The 19,051-nt window shown below is 37.2% G+C and overlaps 1 protein-coding gene across 1 annotated transcript in view; it reads right to left on the reverse strand.

Moving 5' to 3' along the window:
* The window catches only part of TTC8 (tetratricopeptide repeat domain 8), a 51,516-nt gene that overhangs the window by 15,545 nt on the left and 16,920 nt on the right, over nt 1-19,051 (reverse strand). The window contains exons 3-9 of the mRNA XM_028091383.1: nt 18,056-18,119; nt 17,570-17,729; nt 17,265-17,354; nt 14,215-14,259; nt 6,568-6,653; nt 2,285-2,372; nt 20-130 (exon numbers count right to left, since the gene is read on the reverse strand). Coding sequence (XP_027947184.1) covers nt 20-130; nt 2,285-2,372; nt 6,568-6,653; nt 14,215-14,259; nt 17,265-17,354; nt 17,570-17,729; nt 18,056-18,119 — 644 coding nt within the window. The remainder of the gene's footprint in view (nt 1-19; nt 131-2,284; nt 2,373-6,567; nt 6,654-14,214; nt 14,260-17,264; nt 17,355-17,569; nt 17,730-18,055; nt 18,120-19,051) is intronic.

Consider the following 19,051-nt stretch of genomic DNA (forward strand, 5'->3'; position numbering starts at 1 on the left):
TGTATAATATAAGTCTTACCTCATAGATCCTGGCAATTCCACAAAGTAGGGTTACTTCTCCTGGAAACTTATCTAAGCCTTGTTTGAAAAGATTTAAAGCTGTCACTGGTTGATCCAATGAGATATAAACCTAAAACCAAGAGACATTTCAATGAAAGTACTGGTTCTTAAAATAACAGTATTTGTTATGACAAGTTTATAATTATTGCTTAGTAACAGATTATCTCCTAGATACAAGTAAAAAGTTTTCAGAAACGTGGATTAATTTTCAATAGTGATGTTAGTTTTATCGTCACATGTCATATATGAAGCATCCACTCATTTATTCCTTCAACAAACGCTCATTGTAGGCTTGCTATCGCCTTAGAGACTGAGCAGTAACTCAATAAGAAAGGAATGAGGGAAAATCTGTTTAGGATAGAGGAGACGGGAGTATGTCTGTAAGTGGGCACAAAGGAACCAATTAGGAGATCGAAGTTGGAGACGCAGGAGAAAGAGCGGAGGACCAACGAACAAGAAGGTCTGAGAAAGAGCAGCAGTGGAGAGCCCGTGGAGAAGCTGGTTTTGGAAAAGGGCCTTCGGAAATAGAGGAGGAACAGATTTGTGAGGAATGGGGTCAGGGAGTTGGGAAAGTTAGCACTTGATGACTTCCACTTAATTAGCAATTAGAACATCAGCATAAATAAATTGTATACTTCATGGGAATTTCTAAAATAGGGAATTATAGTTTTAGGCATGGAAATACAAGATTATGACATTTTTTTCTTCATGATCTTGGATCCTCTATTTCTTTTCAAATAGACTGTGCTTTGAAGAAGGCCCAAATGGATCCACAGAAAAACTGTTTATAGTGTTTAATGCTGAAGTATGAGATTAAAGGGAGAGGTATGGATGAAAATATTTCAACTTTTACTTTATACACCATTGAACTGCTTTTTTAAATACAACAAAATATACCAAGTAACATAAACATTTAATAATTTTTTAAAAAAATTAATCCAATATTTTCAGAAATAATATTCCTCAATCAGATTGATCTCTATTTCATAGCAATTATTCTTTCATATATTAAAGAAAATAAATTTTACTTTGAGACAGTCATGTAGGCAGTAATAGATTTAAGCAAATCAATTTATGGAAAAATATGTCAAACCATGTATTCAATGAAATAGTTAAAAAGCACATTTTTTTAAAACACCTGGCGATCATCAGTTAAGAAGATGAGTCAAATAGTGTGACCTGAGTTTTAATTTCAAGGTATCTGAAAAGTTTAAAAGTCTACTGTGATGCTTAGAAACTTCTTTAAGAATTTTAGGTTTTATATATAATGTACAGAAGATGGAAAACTATGGTAAACAGATCAAGATTATTTAGCACCATAAGTTTATAGTGTGTAACTTTCATTTTGTTTCTTTTTAGTGTGCAAATTCTTAAAGCCATATTTAGGAAGTAGTGGCATTTCCTTTTATAGCTCTTCAACCCCCTTTCGCACACTTTTTAATTTTAAAAAATTAGTCAAGATACAGCAAGATGATGTCCTAACCAACACTTCGTCAATTGTTTCGAGTAGCCCTGGCAAGGGCCAAGAAGTAACTTTTTCCCAGGACTGAAAATTCTGGTGGCCCTTCACTTCCACTGTGGTTGTGGGGACCAGTATGGGACAGTGAGGAGGAAGACCTGCGTTGGAGTGCTGGCTCTGAACAGCCAAGTGACCCTGAAAATCCTACTTAGCCTCTTTAAGTCCCCACTGTCCTAAGAGTACAAAGGAAATGTAACAAATCTCCCTTGCGGGGTGGCTTCATGAGGCTTAAATTCACCTGTGGGTGGAACAGACCGGATATACTACCTTCTCCTGAATAGGTGTTCAATCAAGGGAAAATATTGTCTTTGTTATTATGGCAGAGCCAAGAAGCCAAGGACCTACGTAAAAACAATTCCGGTTCTCTGCAGTCTGCTTAGGTGGGAGACAGGCATGCTGTAGAAAAGAAGACCTCTCTGGGGCCCGTTAACACGGGAGTGGTAATAAGCCTGTGGCAGTTTCTTCTGCTCTAATGGGCAATCTTTCAAAGGGGTTTTCTTCTTTTTCATGGCAATCAATTTCTCCTGAGACAGTTACCCTCCATATGTTCTCACTTTTCCACTTGCTATAAAGAAAAATAAGTCTGAGCACATTAACTTGCCAACTATTCCTGAAGAAACTGGCAACTCTCTGTATATATTGGCCAGAATTTGAACATCTATTTTGAGAAGACAGATTTCACTCTAGTTAAGAATACTTACTTACTTTTGCCAAGTAGAGAAATGTATCTACCATTTCCTGCTGCTTCAGGGCTGATTTAAACTGTTTTTCTGCTTCACGATACATTCCTAACCTAAGAACAGCCATTTTAAAAATGAGACATTCAACTTAAAAATAAATACTACAGCACTTATTCACACACTGAGGATATGAATAGAGACAAATCACATTTCTATCTCTAAGAGTAAGCATGTACTAAAGAAGCTAATGTTATATACACATAGAAATTATTATCAGCATCATGTTGATCTAGTTGAGCACAAAGTTGCCTATTTCCCATATTCACTGTCCATGTAACCCTCCAATGGTGTGTCACAAGTCTATCTGCAGCCTGGACACAGCAGGACTAACAGAGCTGCCATCGAGCCAGGGCGCATCAGTTTACCACCCAAAGGGCTTATAATCAGCTGGACATACGGCAGGTGACCTGAGTAGACTCTCTGGGTCTCCATTTTATTGGAAGAAATTAGGGATGGCATTTCTTTGAAAACATCATCTACTCTGAGACAAAGGCCCATTTTTTTTTAAACATTTTATTTACTTATTTGACAGAGAAGAGAGACAGCGAGAGAGGGAACACGAGCAGGGGGAGTGGGAGAGGGAGAACCAGGCTTCCCGCAGAGCAGGGGGCCTGATGTGGGACTCGATCCCAGGACCCTGGGATCATGACCTGAGCCGAAGGCAGATGCTTAACGACTGAGCCACCCAGGCACCCCAACAAAGGCCCATTTTTAAAGCCCTTTTTAAAGTTTTGATGTAAGTAGTAATTGCTTCTTGAGTGATATAGTTTTACCATTTTGTGATTCTAGAAACATTTTCCTTTTTTATCTTCGTATCTGATACAGACTGTCCTAGTCTACAGATTTGAGAGTTGTTCCTTGCCTAACTACAACTGTCCTGAAATCAGCCCCGTTTCTTCTGCCCAGGGACCATTTTATTACTACTGAATCAATCATTAGAGCATTAAAGCTCAGTCAGTCATTAAAGCACACTTCAGCCTGTTCTAGATCTGTCGGGTTTTCTTCTAACTACTCATCCCTAGCCAGCTAAGAGCTGCTTAGGCACTTGATGATGCTTTCATTTTGTGAAATGAGTGTTTCACAGGATGTTCCACTGTGCTACTTTCATTCGGAGGCTTGACAGAAGAACTCTGACCTTCTACCTGGTTGTCTAAGCCTCGAGCACTGGTGTGGCTACAGCGAGCAGCTGTAGGGAGATGTAGGATTAATGGGGTTAAAAGGGACCCCCCCAAAACTACCCTAAAGTTAGAATGTGTGAAATGGCAGAAGCCCCCCCTCTTCAAAGCTCCCACAACTTTTACCAGGAGTATTCACAAAATGTTATCAAAGAACTCTCAAGTTCTGAAAAACAGCATAGGTTCTATACAAAGCTTCAACTGAGCATTCAAATTTTAAGCATGTGGCTAAAGTTCAGCCACACTTAATTATCCATGAGAGTCTGTATATTTTTATCTACTATGATGTCTCTTCCCAAAAATCATTTAAAAAGGATTACAACATAATCCTATAAGATACATATAAAACAATAATATGAAAACAGAAATAGATTTTTTTAAACAATGGTGATGGAAAGATAAACAAATTAAAAAAAAAAAAGCAAAGCCATTTAGCTACCCTGGAAACCAAAGGAAGGAAGGGTGGGTCATACATTTGTTTATTACTGCATCCTCAAGAGGTAACTTCTAATACTATCAAAAAGGAATAACCACATGGGTTCTTCTGCAAAGGAATTAAGTGGGCCATGTATAAAGAAAGTCTAGGAATAAGGAAAATATCAGTCAAGTTCATGAATACAAGCCCATATCAGAGAGTCAAAGTCCCAAGATAACCCCACCGACTGCCAACTTTTTCTCTCCAATTTAATTCAGTAAATATTGTGAAGCACCAACGCATGTACATTTCATGATGCAAAAATGAAGATCACAAACAGTCCTAAAGGCACCAATAAGAATGGAACAAAACATGTTCACAAATAAATGGAAACATATTATGGCTAATAAGAAAAAAAAAAGTGCTTTGCGAGCACAGAGGAGGAGTGAACCAAGATAGTTTCAGGGAGGAAGTGACAGGCAAGATTTTGAGAGCTAGACAGGGTGCGGTGAGTGGGGGGACATCTCAGATGGAAGCAAACTACCTGCACAGACACACCGCAGAGTGCACAGCATGGGAGGGGAATGCTGAGCTGTCTGGCTTAACTGGGAAGAAGGACAGTGAGAGGGCAAGCACGGACTGGGACAAGATCAGACACGCCATACTTGAAATGCAGACTTTATCCTAGAGGTAGCAGAGATTAGTCAAAGAACTCACCAGGAGCTGTTTTTTTCCTAACAGTTATTCTGATGGTAGTATATAAGAAGGATTGGCGGGGGGAGAGAACCCAGATAAGAAGCTAATGGAACAATTCAAAAAAACTGAAAGTCAGAATTCAGGCCCTGGAGTGGGAATGGGGTGGTAGGGGAGCTACTGTAGACAAAGAACTGGCAGGATTTACCAGTCAGGAGCAAGAGACACAAGTCAATTAGGGCTCCATCCTCTGGCAATCAATCCTTGACCTCTCCAGTCCAAGTTAGGAGCTCTTTCTCTGAGCTTCCTGCGCTTGCTTCTATCACAGTGGGAGCCATGCTTATGATTGTTTACTGTCCTCTCTCCCCCATTGGACTGTAAACCATTTGAAGGAAGGACTATCTAATAAATATTTGTAACCCCTGTACCTGGCTCGTTAAATAGCTTAGTGAGTCAGTGAATGCAGGAGTGCTGAGCACATACTAAAGATGAGAGGCTATTAAGGGACAGAGAACAGTGATTAATATGGCAAGGTACACTCATTTAAGCGCCATCTTATACAGATGGCAGAAGGAATCCAAATTGTGCTTTTCTTCAATTATTCAAGATTTCTTAAGATTTGTTTAGAAGCTCAGATTTCAAGCTTGCCTTCAGAAATTATATTCATAAAAGTTTAATGGTATAATGCTATAAAATTACCTTTTAGTAGAAAATACTTCCTCAGCCTAACAGCAGAAAAAAAACACTTCAAGTTCTATGTAAAATATCTAAGTGGAAAGTAGTCTTAATTTCAACCAAAAAAGAATAAGCATCCTTTTCATTCCATTTATATATTTTCTTTTCCTCACAGTGTTTGATAAGTAAAGTTCATAAGGACTAAAGGATGCTCACAGTAACTGGTCTACCTTGTTTTGAATGCTAAAAGATGTATTTATATTTATAAAATACAATTGCCCATTTGTCTCTATTTTTCAAATGCTCCAAATGCATTTCAATACCAGGCAACACGTTTTAGATCTCATTTACTAGTTGCTGTATAATATTCATAAAATTAATTACAACTTTTCTGACCTCTCAATTAATTTGCTTAAAAATGTGTTTAAGGGCGCCTGGGTGGCTCAGTCAGTTAGGCATCTGACTCTTGATTTCAGCTCAGGCCATGATCTCAGGGTCATGAGATCGAGCCCTGTGTGGGGCTCCATGCTCAGTGGGAAATATACTTGAAGAGTCTCACCCTCTGCCCCACCCCCGCTTGTGTGTGCACTCTTCCTACCTCCAAAAAAAATGTGTTTAAACATTAAGTGAATTAATGTAAGAATATTCAGATCCTAGAGAAATACTAGAATTGTGCAAGTAGTAAGAGAACTGGCATCAGAAAGCTGAGCTCAAATTCTTGTTCTGCCACTTACAGGCCGTGTGACTTTGGACCAGTCACTTTATCTTTCTGAGGCTTAATTTTTCTCATCTGGACAAAGAGCTAATGATAATAGCAACTACCTCCAGGTGCTGTGAGATTTAAGTGAGTTAATGTAACGTGTGGACAAAGAAGCTCTCAACTGGGAAGCACTTTACGGATGGGAGGCATCAGGGGACATAAAAAGACTTGAGAGCAAGAGAAGAGGAATGGGAGTCAACAGACTCAGATCCAACAGGTCCGTTACTAACTAGTCTTTCACTAAGTAGTGCCTGAAGCAAATCCAAGGCTCTCTCTGGCCTCACTTCGTCACCTGAAAAGGGGTGTTGGATCTGATGGTCTCAGAGTTTCCCCTGCCCAGCACTACCATTTTATTATTCCAAAGGTATCAGTTCTTAGCGCTACCATGTTTAAATGCTTTCTCACCTAAGTCAAAGACATAGTTCTCATTTCTACCAGAGGAAATCAACCCAGAAAAAAGTAACGATCAGGGCTGAGACTCTAAAATATGCCACCATGTCTAAGCCCTTCACAAATACTCAAAATTTTACCTGTAGTAACATTTTCCAATCTGCACTTTCCACCACCAGTCCTTGTACTGAGAGTGCTCTGTGGAAAGGGCAGCCAAGTCCAAAGCCTTTGAAAACAATTCATTTTGGATTAGGATTTTCTTTTCGAACAATGAACAGAAACAATAAATAATGAAATAAACCGTATAATTAGCATCAATCAAAACATGCATTAGAAATCAGACAGAAACTCAAGTTGCTCATGTTTCCAGATGGCTCCACCAATTTTCCCTAAATAATCAGTTCCAGACCGGAGGGCTGGCAGCAGATGAATAGTAAAAACTGATCAAAGAAAAGCAGATGTACAATATATTAGAATACAATTTTAATATACAAGGCAAAAAATGGATATTAAAAAATCCCCTAAGTTGTATGCTCTCCCCACCCTTTATCTACCGTCCAGTGATTCAAAGTGTCTCTAAACTCAGCGGCAGCCAAGCCTTTGGTGTGTCAGCCAGGAACAACTGCCAGGCCCCACTTGAAGACAGATGTAGAGAAACAGAGAAAGAGCAAGTAAACAGAGAGAAGGAGGTCTAGAGAACAGGATCATGAAGCGTCAAAAGAGCAAAGGCACTTGGATACCCATCGTCTTCCACCACCACTATTCTATCTTTCTGACCCCAGCTCACATCTAGTGATGCTGAGGGTCAGACTCGTCTTTGCTGCAGACTGAAAAAGATCTTCTGAGCTGCTTTCTTATTTTACATGTGTTTATCCCTTTCTCTCTAATGTCTTCTAGTTTGTTCCTTCTAGTGTTTATTCAAGATCAGACATGAGATGACTAAATAGGAATTACGATTTTATACAGAAGAAGTGGAAACCTTTTGGACAAAAAGGAAAGCAAATCCATCTTTACACAAATTTGAAGCTCAGGTGAAGATCTGGTGAATAAAAACTCAGGTTATTAGTTAAAAGAGAATTCTCATGTTTTATTATATTTATTCTTTCAAGGTTAGAAAGCTCTTATTCTTTAGCCAGTGTTAGTATAACCATGATATCCAACAGTTAAAGTAACTCTCAGATTTCAGTTCTATTAGCTCAGAATATATCCCATATTACTGTCCATGTCTTAATATGAACTCTTTCCTGAAATGCAAGCCAGATGAGTTCCTTCGATCTCCTACCGCAGAGTTAATAACTTTTCCTTGCGTTTTCCCATCTCTTCTTGCTCCAGGGGAGACTTCTAACTATGCAAACTCTTTATAAAGAGATGATGTCACCACACTGAGGTTCTAATGGACCTGAAAAAATCAACACCTCTATTTGAAAGCTATGGGAATTAAAAATAAGCCACACACTACTTTCATATGCTTATTTTCCTTTTTCCCCAAGCCAGAAATAAGTGGAAGCAAAAAAATACGGGGAAAAAGTATAACTTTCATTAGCATTATCTCTGAAAATACTCGAAAACCATATTTTCGAACAGCTCAATTCAGGACTGCATTGTAAATATCTGAACATATTAATTTTAACTTAATATTTATAAAGAACTCTTCCAGCAGATAGATCATATTCACTCTCATATTGACTATAACAGACCTTCTAGGTTTTCAGAAAAATATGTCACTCTAAATTTGTCACATATTCTAATTGCCCAAGGTTAGATTTAGCACTTATTACAGGCTGCTGATTTTGCTTATGGTCCTAAAACAAGTCTTCCTACATAAGACGTCTATGTTTGTGCTGAACTGATTAAGGAAATTACCATGAATTGTTGATATAGAATAAAAATTGTAAAAAATATACACATTTTAGTGATCATTTATCATATGAACACTGAGGATTTACTAGACAAAACTATTTGTGACCTTTTCAAATGGGCCTTAAGTTCCTTGAGGACAGGCACCCCTTCTTACGCATCTCTGTTGTTCTGATATGTATCTATGCTGTTAAGAGGCACTCAGGAATGATGTGTTGATTGAATTAATTCTACTCCTTATTTCTGACTTATATTGAAAATAACTTAAGAGCCAAACAAAACTGTCATAGTAATAAGATTCATAATGAAAAGCTATTAACATTTTAAAATGTTAAGGTAATGACAGATGTATATTTCTTTAAAGCCTTTCCCAATGTTTAAAAATAAATGACTACATAATATTTAAGAATCTTTGAATGATTTAATCAATCTAATATCTAGATATTAGTGAAGGCCTAGGATGTCGTATAAAAGCCACAAGTTTATCAGAGTCCGTAAGGAGAGGGGACCTTGGCAGAGCTAGACTACATAATGTTTGTGAACACACCCAACCGAGTGTCCCAGTGTATTTCTAAGTATCAGTGCTCCCACCACTAATATTTTTTAAAAACCAGCCATCCTTTAACTATTGTTATAGCTGCAACAACTTTAGGATGATTAAAGAGCATATGGAAATGAAGATCCCAGAATCCGCCCACTTTAATTTTGCCAGTACTGCCAGGATCACCCCAAAAGGCACAAGTGAGGAGAGAAGGGAATTAAGAACTCAAAGGCAAAAATACAGTTTTCCATAAATCAACTTTACTTATCGCTTAACTATCACTTCATAATATTCTCTATAGTTACCTACAGTATCCTCCAGATTGGTCTGTAGAAAAATACAGAATCACCAACCCACATGGCACTTAGTTTTGTCGACATTGCCCACACAAATGGAAAAACCATTCAGAATGGAAAGACAGGAGTATAGTTTTCCATGGAAGATCAATTTCATTCTTTCTTAACATTTAAGTAGGACTTCACAGTACCCTCCCTATTTGTCAATAATATTCTCTGTATCTGTGTGAAATAGTTTATTGAAAAAGAAATTTGGAGGCCACCCAAAGTAACTAATACAAAAGTACGTCTGATTTCTTAAACATGTGAAAAAGACAGTTTCTCTTTTCTTTTTCCAGCTACAGTTGTAAAACATAGTTTGGAAAAAAAGGTATAAAAATGCACAAATGCATGCTTTCTGCTCATTACCTAAATCCTTCTTCCATTGAGAAAATAACATTTGTGGTAAAAATCTAAAATGACATCTTAATGGAACAAGCTGATCCATAACAGAACTTTAATGTGATGAGCCCGTAACAGAGTAAAAAAACAGATACAGGGCATCTGTCCTACTCGATACTGCTCACATCCATCACAGCACCAATACACAGGCACTCAATAATTCCTTGTTTAAAGAATAACCCAATCAAGCAATAAGCCAATTAATAAATTAATGAATAAAAGGAAAACAGAGGAATGAACAATTTGTGCTTTTTACTAAATAAAAACAAAAATTGCTTAATTTCATGTTCTATAAAATATGTGTATTGAGGGTAAGCAGATGAAAATAACAAGAAGCATACAATTACAAGCATTTTAATTTATCACTGCCCCTAACTCATAGCTAAACCTACAAATGAAAAGTTGCTATAACATTATTGAAAATTTTGGAAAAAAATGGATAAAATTTTGGTAAAATTGGATAATTTCCATTAGTGCCATGAAGTATAGCTTTTTTATTTACTGTTGTAATGTAAGCTATTGGCATGATGTAGGCATTTAACAAATATTTGTAGAATTAATAGATGTCAACTCTGTAATACTTTTATTTCCATTTTTTGGTAATACCTTCTAGTATATGTTATAAATATATATGTTTAGAATGATAATTCTATTTAACGTACGTGCTAAAGGGTATACTTTGTTGGCTTAACATTATAAACACTTTTCTGTTTCTGCCTAATTTTTATAATTATGATTTTTAATGGCTGCATAAAACCCCGGCATGCAGTGTATTATAATTTACTATGCTCATCTTCTATCATTGAACATATAGGTTATCGTCCAGTTTGCTTTGCTACTATGACCGATGCTACAATGAACATCTTTGCAAATATAGCACTTCTTTGTGAAATTTCTTGAGAAGGGAAACTACAGAAACAAATGGAATAAGTATGTTTATAACTATCTGTTTTATATTATCATACTCTTTTCCAAGATATTATACCATTTAAAATATCATCTATAATATATCAGTATAACAATTACACTCCTCTCTCCCAGCATTCTCCCTAAATTTCATAAATGCAAAATTGCAAGTCCAGAATTTCTTTCACTTACATTTTTCTGTTAGAAGGTGTATCTCTAATGTGCTTGTTTACTGGCATTTTCTCTCATGTAAATTTTCTGTTCCTGGATCATTTCCATTTCCATGAAACATTTCCTAACAAAGTCAGATAAGCTTTTTCCTATTTAACAAACACTAACATTTTTAAATCATGCTCATGTACATGATTCACCCTTCCGTTGTCCTTCTATGTTGTGTTTTGTTTTGTTTCTGTTCACTGTGCAGAGATTATATATGAATCAATAAGTCTTTATCCTTTGTGATTGCTTCATAAATGCAACCAAATCTGTGAACTATTCTATTGCTTACTGATTTAATTTTTAAAAAAATTCTTCACTACTCAAATGTCTATAAGAAAGTCTTTAAACAAATTTTCTCAACAGTGTTGTTTAATGAAGTATAAGAATCTATTTCAAAAAGAGTCAAAAATTGCACACAATGTTGCCTGTTTTTGGAGTATTAAAGAGTGTTTCATTGTTCTAAGAATAAAAAATATAAAATTTGTAGGTGGGGACTTTAGCTCTCAAACACAATTTTGTATCACTTCCTTGCTACTGAGATCTATTTGACAATCATTTTTGCTGTGCCTTTTCTCTTAATTTGTGGGCTTCCTCCATTAAGCCAGGAGACACACTCCCTCCTATTCATTTGTTACGTGCAGCTCTGGCCTTCAAGTCCTGTTCATGCTCCCAGCTCTATTTTCCTACATTAGAAGGCCTAGCATTCCAGCTTTCTATTAATCATTGCCTTTCAAACCATACTCTTCAGGAGTAGTTCCCAATCCTGGCTGAAAACTCGCATTGCCTAAAAACAGATTTACCAGACATACCCATGGGGATTCTGATTCAGGAAGTCAAGCACGGATCCAGAAATCCATTATTTTAAAATTCACCAGGTGATGCAGAAACAGTAGGATTTAGGAACTACTTAAGAGCCCTAGGCTTTGAGGGGCTGAAGCTCACGTGGTGGAGGAGTAAGGAGTCCTGGTGGGTGTGTTCTTGGTCTGCTACTTCTGTTTAAATTCAAGCAGCCCTGCTTTTGTCTGTTTTATACAGCAGGGTCTGCATGAGATGTCATTTGAAGAGAAAGGTTGTGCTGCTTAAAAAAAAAAATTTGAAAGTCACTGCTCTATTTGTTTAACGTTTTCAAATTTTAAGATTTTAAGATGTTCACATATTTTTTCACTCAATGAATATGAAGAACAGTGAAAGCATTCTAAAATACTCACATAATACGTAAAGGTTAAAGTCTGTTAAGACTCCTTAGAATCCTTAGAACCTTTAGTATATAATCAGTGCAGAGAATAAATCCTATTTTATTTCAATGTGGTTCCTATTCCTCAACACCATTATATCAATGCCAAGATGTAGAGCGACATCCCCAAGATGAATCTATTGATAAAGACACCATCACCATGATCTACAAACAGCGTACAATCTGTCTACTTTCTGAACCCATTGTCTGCAACTCCTCCCCTCACAGCCCTCACTCCAGCCACCCTGGCCTCCTTACTGTTTCTTGAGCAATCCAAGCGTGCCTCCACTCAGGGCGTTTGCAGTTAAAGTTCTCTCTGACTTACATATTCTTCCTACGCAAGACTGTATGGTCCGCCCCCCTTTGTTAGGTCTCTGTTTAAGTGTCTTTTCAGAGTGGATTTCACTGACCACCTTCCACCCCATCCAAAATAGCATCTTCCCCTGTAGCACTGTCCAATCCCCTACCTGCTTTCCTGCTCTGTTGCTCTCATAGTACTTATTATCCCATGACACGTGATGTGTTTCTAAATTTGCTGGTTGTCTCTATTCCTTGCACAACCAGGGTACGATCTCCAAAAGGGCAGAGATTTTGTCGGCCTGCTTCACTCTGTGATCTCAAGGCCTTAGAACAGTGGCTAGCACACTGTCTTGGCTTAGACATTTTTAGATGAAAGACTACATGTCTCTTCAATAAATGAATTAATCCTCAAAAAGTCAAGATACAGCTTTATGCTATGTAGAGATTGACTCCTTTATTTGGATGTTTCTTTATAAGGACAGTTTAACTACATGATTTTACATGTCACATTGAAAGCCTCTGCCCACCTTTATATTAAGTGAAAATGGCCTGTACCCACTTACTTACAGAAATATGCATGATTTCTGCTCCAACCTGGGTTTCCTCTCTTCCCTACATGGCCACATGCACTAGCACTTCGTGACAGACAACTTCCACATTGTGTGTATGGGGTGCAGGCTCTCACCAACAGTTAGTACCGCATCTTCCAAGATGTGCAGTGGTATCTCCACTTGGATAGTCTGTCACAATTTCAAACTCAAAATGCCTTCGAGTGAATTATCCAGCTTCCGTAGAAACTGACTACTTCCTTCCTTAATTATCCCGTTTCTGTTAGTAAAACAATCTTTCTCGTAGCACCTTTAGGAGGCAGATTTGATGTGTGTCTTTCCTCTGTCCTCCACATCTAATCTATCATCATGTTCCACCACTTCATTCTTTAAAATATCTCTTTGATGCTCCCATTTCTTAGTAGCTGGACAATTTATTTCTCACTCCATACCTTGCTCATGTTTTTACACTTTTTTATATTTATTTTCCCTCCTTCTCCCCAAAAATCTGACTGACTTTGTGGCTCTTTACTGATATCACCCCTTTGATTTTTTTTTTCCCTTTGCTACCTGTTGACAATTTCACAACTTGGCAATTGCCACTTTGTTTCGTTATGCCAATTTTATTTTCTCAGCTAGACTGCATGGCTTATAGAGTCAGGAAAAAAAAATATTTTTATTAGTTTTCCTAGCACATAGCACAGTGGTTAACACACAGAAAACACAACTGAGGAAAATGTTTTTATTTTCCTGAATATTTAACATATGGTTATAAAGCTTTTTCCCTAAACTAATAAGAAAAAGGGAAAATACTATCATCAGACACTGCGGAATTAACTACGTTCAATTTGACAAAATTTGTCATTTGCATATTAGCATGTAAAAAGTGAAACACATGAAGTCATATGCATATACCCTGAAAACTCTGCCAAGAAGCTACCAAGATGATTGAATATTACTGAAGCTGGGTGATGGGTGATACTGGCTCATTATATCATTCTCTCTACTTGTGTGTGTTTGAATTTTTCTATCATAAAATGTTTAAGGAGGGGGAAGGGGTGCATTACAAAGAAACCAGAAATACGCATATGAGTAAACCTATAATAATATACTATATGGACTACAGGAAAGCAATGGATCAACAGTGCCAACTATTAGCATGAAAAATAACCTGTAGCACAAGCACATTATGCAATATTCTCAATTATCTGTATCTTGCTCTTCAGTGGATATCTACATACTCTATGGACCAGGCACAGTTCTTACCACTTCTATATTTATAACATATTTTCCTCTTGAAACTGACAGTGGATTTGAAAGTATTAGTAATGCTCCAATTTTTAATAATTCCCTCTGTTGATAAGGTAAGAAATAGAACATTTCAGAATCAAAATCCCCAAAGTCAGGAAAATTACAAGAGAAAATAGCATGAATTCAAAACTTACAGTTTTAACATCATTTTCATGATGAAAGATATATTCAAACAAAGCCTATGAAGAAAAAAAAATGCCAAAAATACATTAGATTTTATTTTAACAAAAGCACTCTATTGTTATATCAAAACTGAGAGACTATTTTGACAGCAGCTGGGTTGAACCAAAATAAGAAGGTACTCTCAAAGTACCTTTATGAGTAAATGGTCTATCCATTATCTGTTATAATCACCATTTTAAAATACAGCAATTTATACCTGATTCCTGTTTTTATAGACTACAAACTGGAAAACTAAAAGAACTAAACAATGTTTTTCATATTACACATACTATTTTACTAGAAAGAGACAAATGAAAAGACCAACTTTGGAATTATCCTAAAACAGATTCAGCCCATTCTTTTACACATTTTACATATATGATATAGTGATTATGCTATGGATAATGACACTTTAGACATGAGGAAAATCTGGAAGTTCCTTTTGAAACAAAGTGGAGCTTAAGTGTAAAATGGGAGGTGTAGATGACTTCACTCAACTCATCTGGATAAATAAGCATTTCCTGAACTACCCCTTGGTGGTATCACGTTTGTCTGTAAAGCCATTATTGGACACTTGCAAAGAGGCTAGCGTATCAGGGTTATTACCAGAGAAGACTTAAGAGGCAACCAAAGAAAGAAAAAAAGAAATCAGGACAAGGCCCTTCTTTTAAAAACTATACCTATACCTCCACTTGTTCTCTTATAAAGAAGAAAAGTTTAGAGTGCAGTTGGTGCTCCCATTGCTGTGAAAAGTTACCATAGACAACTCAAGCAATCTTTATCAGAAATGAGTCCTGGTGAGTAAAGGCGAATTGGAAACCAAAGACAGAAAAGGTGGGCATTATTTCTACAACACACTAAAAAAGCACAAAATCTAGTTCAGTTTAAATCTATTACCACAGACCAGGTCTGTTCTAGAAGCATCTTCATTTGAGGGAGATGCCTTCACAGACTGCACTCCCCAGATAGAAAACAGCAACGGGGGGGGGGCACCTGAGGGGCGCAGTCAGTTAAGCAACTGACTCTTGGTTTCAGCTCAGGTCGTGATCTCAGGATCATGGGATCAAGCCCCACATCAGGCTCCACACTGAGTGCAGAGTCTGCTTAAGTTTCTCTCTCTCCCTCTTCCTCTGCACCACCCCACCTCCTCTCTCTCTCTCTCTCTCTCTCAAATAAATAAATCTTTAAAAAAGAAAACAGCAATGGTACCAACTAGCCATCCAGCCACCTCAAGTAAATGGCCTAAAAAGGCAGGGGAACCAGATATTCCATATGAGTTGCAGTTAATACTCCATTCTCACAAAGGTTAGGGAAATAAGTATAGCCTTACAATTCTAGTAAAATGAAGTTGACCAGATTGCTGTCAAATAAGAAATTAAGAAAAATGTCATCAGTGTTATTATAGGCTAATTCCCTATCAACTGACATTTCTTTTTCTGATTTTAATTTCAACTCTGTATGGCTAGCACCCATTCTTATATTCCTTAGTGTTTGACATTTAGTAAATATGTTAAACACCATTAGAACTAAGATTCAGAATGAACTCAGCACTCATGCACAGAATTCACAGAGATTACAGCTACAAACCTGGGCTAGGCTTAGACCAGTTTCAGCATCAGCTAAGTGCTCATGTCTCTGAACTATTCCAAGCTCAACTCCAAGTTTATCTTTACACTGAAAAGGTCATGGACCTCTCAGGCTCTTTCTCTCTTTCTCACTCTCTCACCACGCATACACACACTTACTTTCACTCTCTTTAATTTAAAGGAACATCTAATCTTTTTAAGATTTATTTATTTATTTGAGAGGGGGGAGAGAACGTGCATGTACATGCAAGTGGGGGGAGGGGCAGAGGGAGAAAATCTTCAAGCAGACTCCCTCTGCTGAGTGCAGAGCCAGATGCAGGGCTCGATCTCATGACTCTGAGATCATGACCCGAACCTAAAGGAAAAGTCGGACACTCAACTGACTGAGTCACCCAGGTACCCCCGAGCAACTAGTCTTTGAGTAGTTAGAATTATTAATGTAATTCTCAATAAGGATCACTCAAGCCAGTTAGTGATAGTGAGATGCCTGCCTAATTACTAATTAGAAGTACATATTTTTTTATCTTCCTTTTGGACAGTCCTAAAATTCTACAAGGATAGAAGATTATTTTTCTGAGAGTAGTCCAAGATGAAAAAGAAAAACACACACACACTGATGACCTTCTAAGCTTCCTTCCACAAAGATGATGCTGCATATCTGCTTTCTTTGTTATAAATTGCTATTCCTTTATCAACAATAGACAAACTATGGAGAGAGCCCAAATGTCCAATGACTGATGAATGGATAAAGAAGATGTGGTATATATATATATACAATAGAATATTACTCAGCCATCAAAAAGAATGAAATCTTGCCATTTACAATGACTTGCATGGAGCTAGAGTGTTATGCTAAGTGAAACAAATCAGTCAGAGAAAGACAAATACCATATGATCTCACTCATATGTGGAATTTAAGAAAAAAAACATGTTCATCTGTTTGTTCATATGGGAAGGGGGAAAGAAAAAGGAAAGGAGACAGGGAAACAAACCATAAGAGACCCTCAATGGTAGAGAACAAACTGAGGGTTGATGGAGGGAGATGGATGGGAGATGGGCTAGATGGGTGATGGGGATGAAGGAGCGCACTTGTTGGGATGAGGACTGGGTGTTGTATGTAAGTGACGAAGCACTAAATTCTATTCCAGAAACCAATATTGTGCTGTATGTTAACTAACTAGAATTTAAATTTTTTAAAAAGTTGCTGTTGTTTATCAGAGGAAAAAGAATTTCCTAGAATAATGGTATATAGACTTTATTTCTGATTGACTTAACTCAAAAGATTAAGAGAAATTTTACACAGTTCAGTAATTAAACATTTCCGTTTCAATCAAGACATCACCTTTCCTTCACAACTTTTTTTCTATTTCCTACAATGTTGTTATGATAATACATCTAACATTACTTCATAACATATAATCACTTTAAGTACATACCTTTGCCAATTTAGGTTTCTGGGCATATTTTGTTAAATTCAGTCTAGATAAGTTTATAAAAGGTCCATCAGGACTTGTAAGCATGGAAGCCTATGGGGAAAAAATGACAGAACAAGAGATCTGAGACTTTCTCTTAAAACATAAATTGAGTTTAATGGGCATAAAAATTATAAAGGCAACATAAGTAAAAAAGAATCACCTGTAAAAAATCTTCATATAACTTTCCACTATAACAATAGCAAAAAAATGATATAACATAAAGTTACTTGGGTAATACAAACTATGGTAAAGCTGACAGAATTTACCGTTCCCAGCCTGACAAATCTTCCAGATGAGCTGGTGATAGGGCGAGCTGTGTAGGCAGTTCTGGGAGTTCTGATGGCCTGCTCCATGGTGCCAGGCCTTCCACTCTGTGTGCCGGGTCTAAGGAAACCTGTAATGGGTCTTCCAGCTTGAGTGATTGGCCTGTGAAAAGTGTACATTGTGAAAATACAAAGAAGGTCAATAAAGGAAGATTCTCCTACAGTCTGGTCACTATTTAAGGACAGAGGGTATGAAACAGAAGTACAGGGGCGCCTGGGTGGCACAGTCATTAAGCAACTGCCTTCAGCTCAGGTCATGATCCCAGGGTCCTGGGATCGAGCCCCGCATCAGGCTCCCTGCTCAGCGGGAAGCCTGCTTCTTTCTCTCTACTCCCCCTGCTTGTGTTCCCTCTCTCGCTGTGTCTCTCTCTGTCAAATAAATAAATAAAATATTTAAAAAAAAAAAAAGAAAGAAACAGAAGTGCATACCTTATAGCTGGACTAGGCCCTCCCGTCTGATTAGTTCCAGGGAGTTTCAAAGATGTGCCAGGGCCTGTGAGATGAGATGGCAAATTCAATTAATATATTAGCTGTTAATCTGTAAAAACTTGTCAGCTAACATAATTTTCAGAAATGCGCCGGCCTGGTGCAAAGGACATTAATAATAGGAAATGTATTTTAGGGAAATGTGTTTGAGACTGGTATTTATTGAGTATCTATCATGTTATTTTATGTTATCACATGTAATCCTCAAAGTCTGGAAGGTAGGTAGTATTCACTTGTTTAGCAAAGGCTTAGAGGGTTAAGCAAAGAGGTCAACCTGTTAGTAGAGATGGGGTTCAAACTCAAGGCTAGCAAGCTTCAAAGCACCAAAAGACGGTTCTATACTCATAGTTTATTTCTGATATAAAATCTAGAATTGGGACATTTTAGCTCCAAAAGAGCAAAACGATGGGGAAAAAAGAATTCTAACATGAACAATATGTATTTTTTCTCAATTTTCATTTGAAGCTTTAAAAGTTATTATCTTATTATAAAACATATAAATGACTGATAACTGTTATAACTATCAAATACCAGCAAGACCACCAAATGTCGTGGTAATCACTAAATACCATTTGCACTAGCACATCCGCAAGCTGGGGACTGGGCTTCTGTGACAATCCCAGCAGCATTCACAGGCCAGCATATCACCCCGTCACCTCACATCAAGCATTAGAGCAAATCACCTTCAATTATTACAGTGAAGTGATGTTTTCCAGTGATCTTTTAAAAAAAAAAAAATCCTTTTAGAACACTTCTGTTGTTTGGGTGCTTCCTGGGTTGCAATTCTCAGTTCTGATATACTTAGATAAGCAGTTCAGCTAGAATGCATTTTAAATATAAAATATTTTTAAATGCATAATATGGCTTTTATTAAAAAATGGCTTTATACAGCAATCTCACATCTTAAGTTTAAGATAATATAATTGAATTGGGGAAGGA

This window comes from Eumetopias jubatus, unplaced genomic scaffold (genome assembly GCF_037043125.1).
Source record: "Eumetopias jubatus isolate StellerSeaLion01/CBP00866 unplaced genomic scaffold, mEumJub1_p1.0 scaffold_7, whole genome shotgun sequence".
NCBI lineage: Eukaryota > Metazoa > Chordata > Mammalia > Carnivora > Otariidae > Eumetopias > Eumetopias jubatus.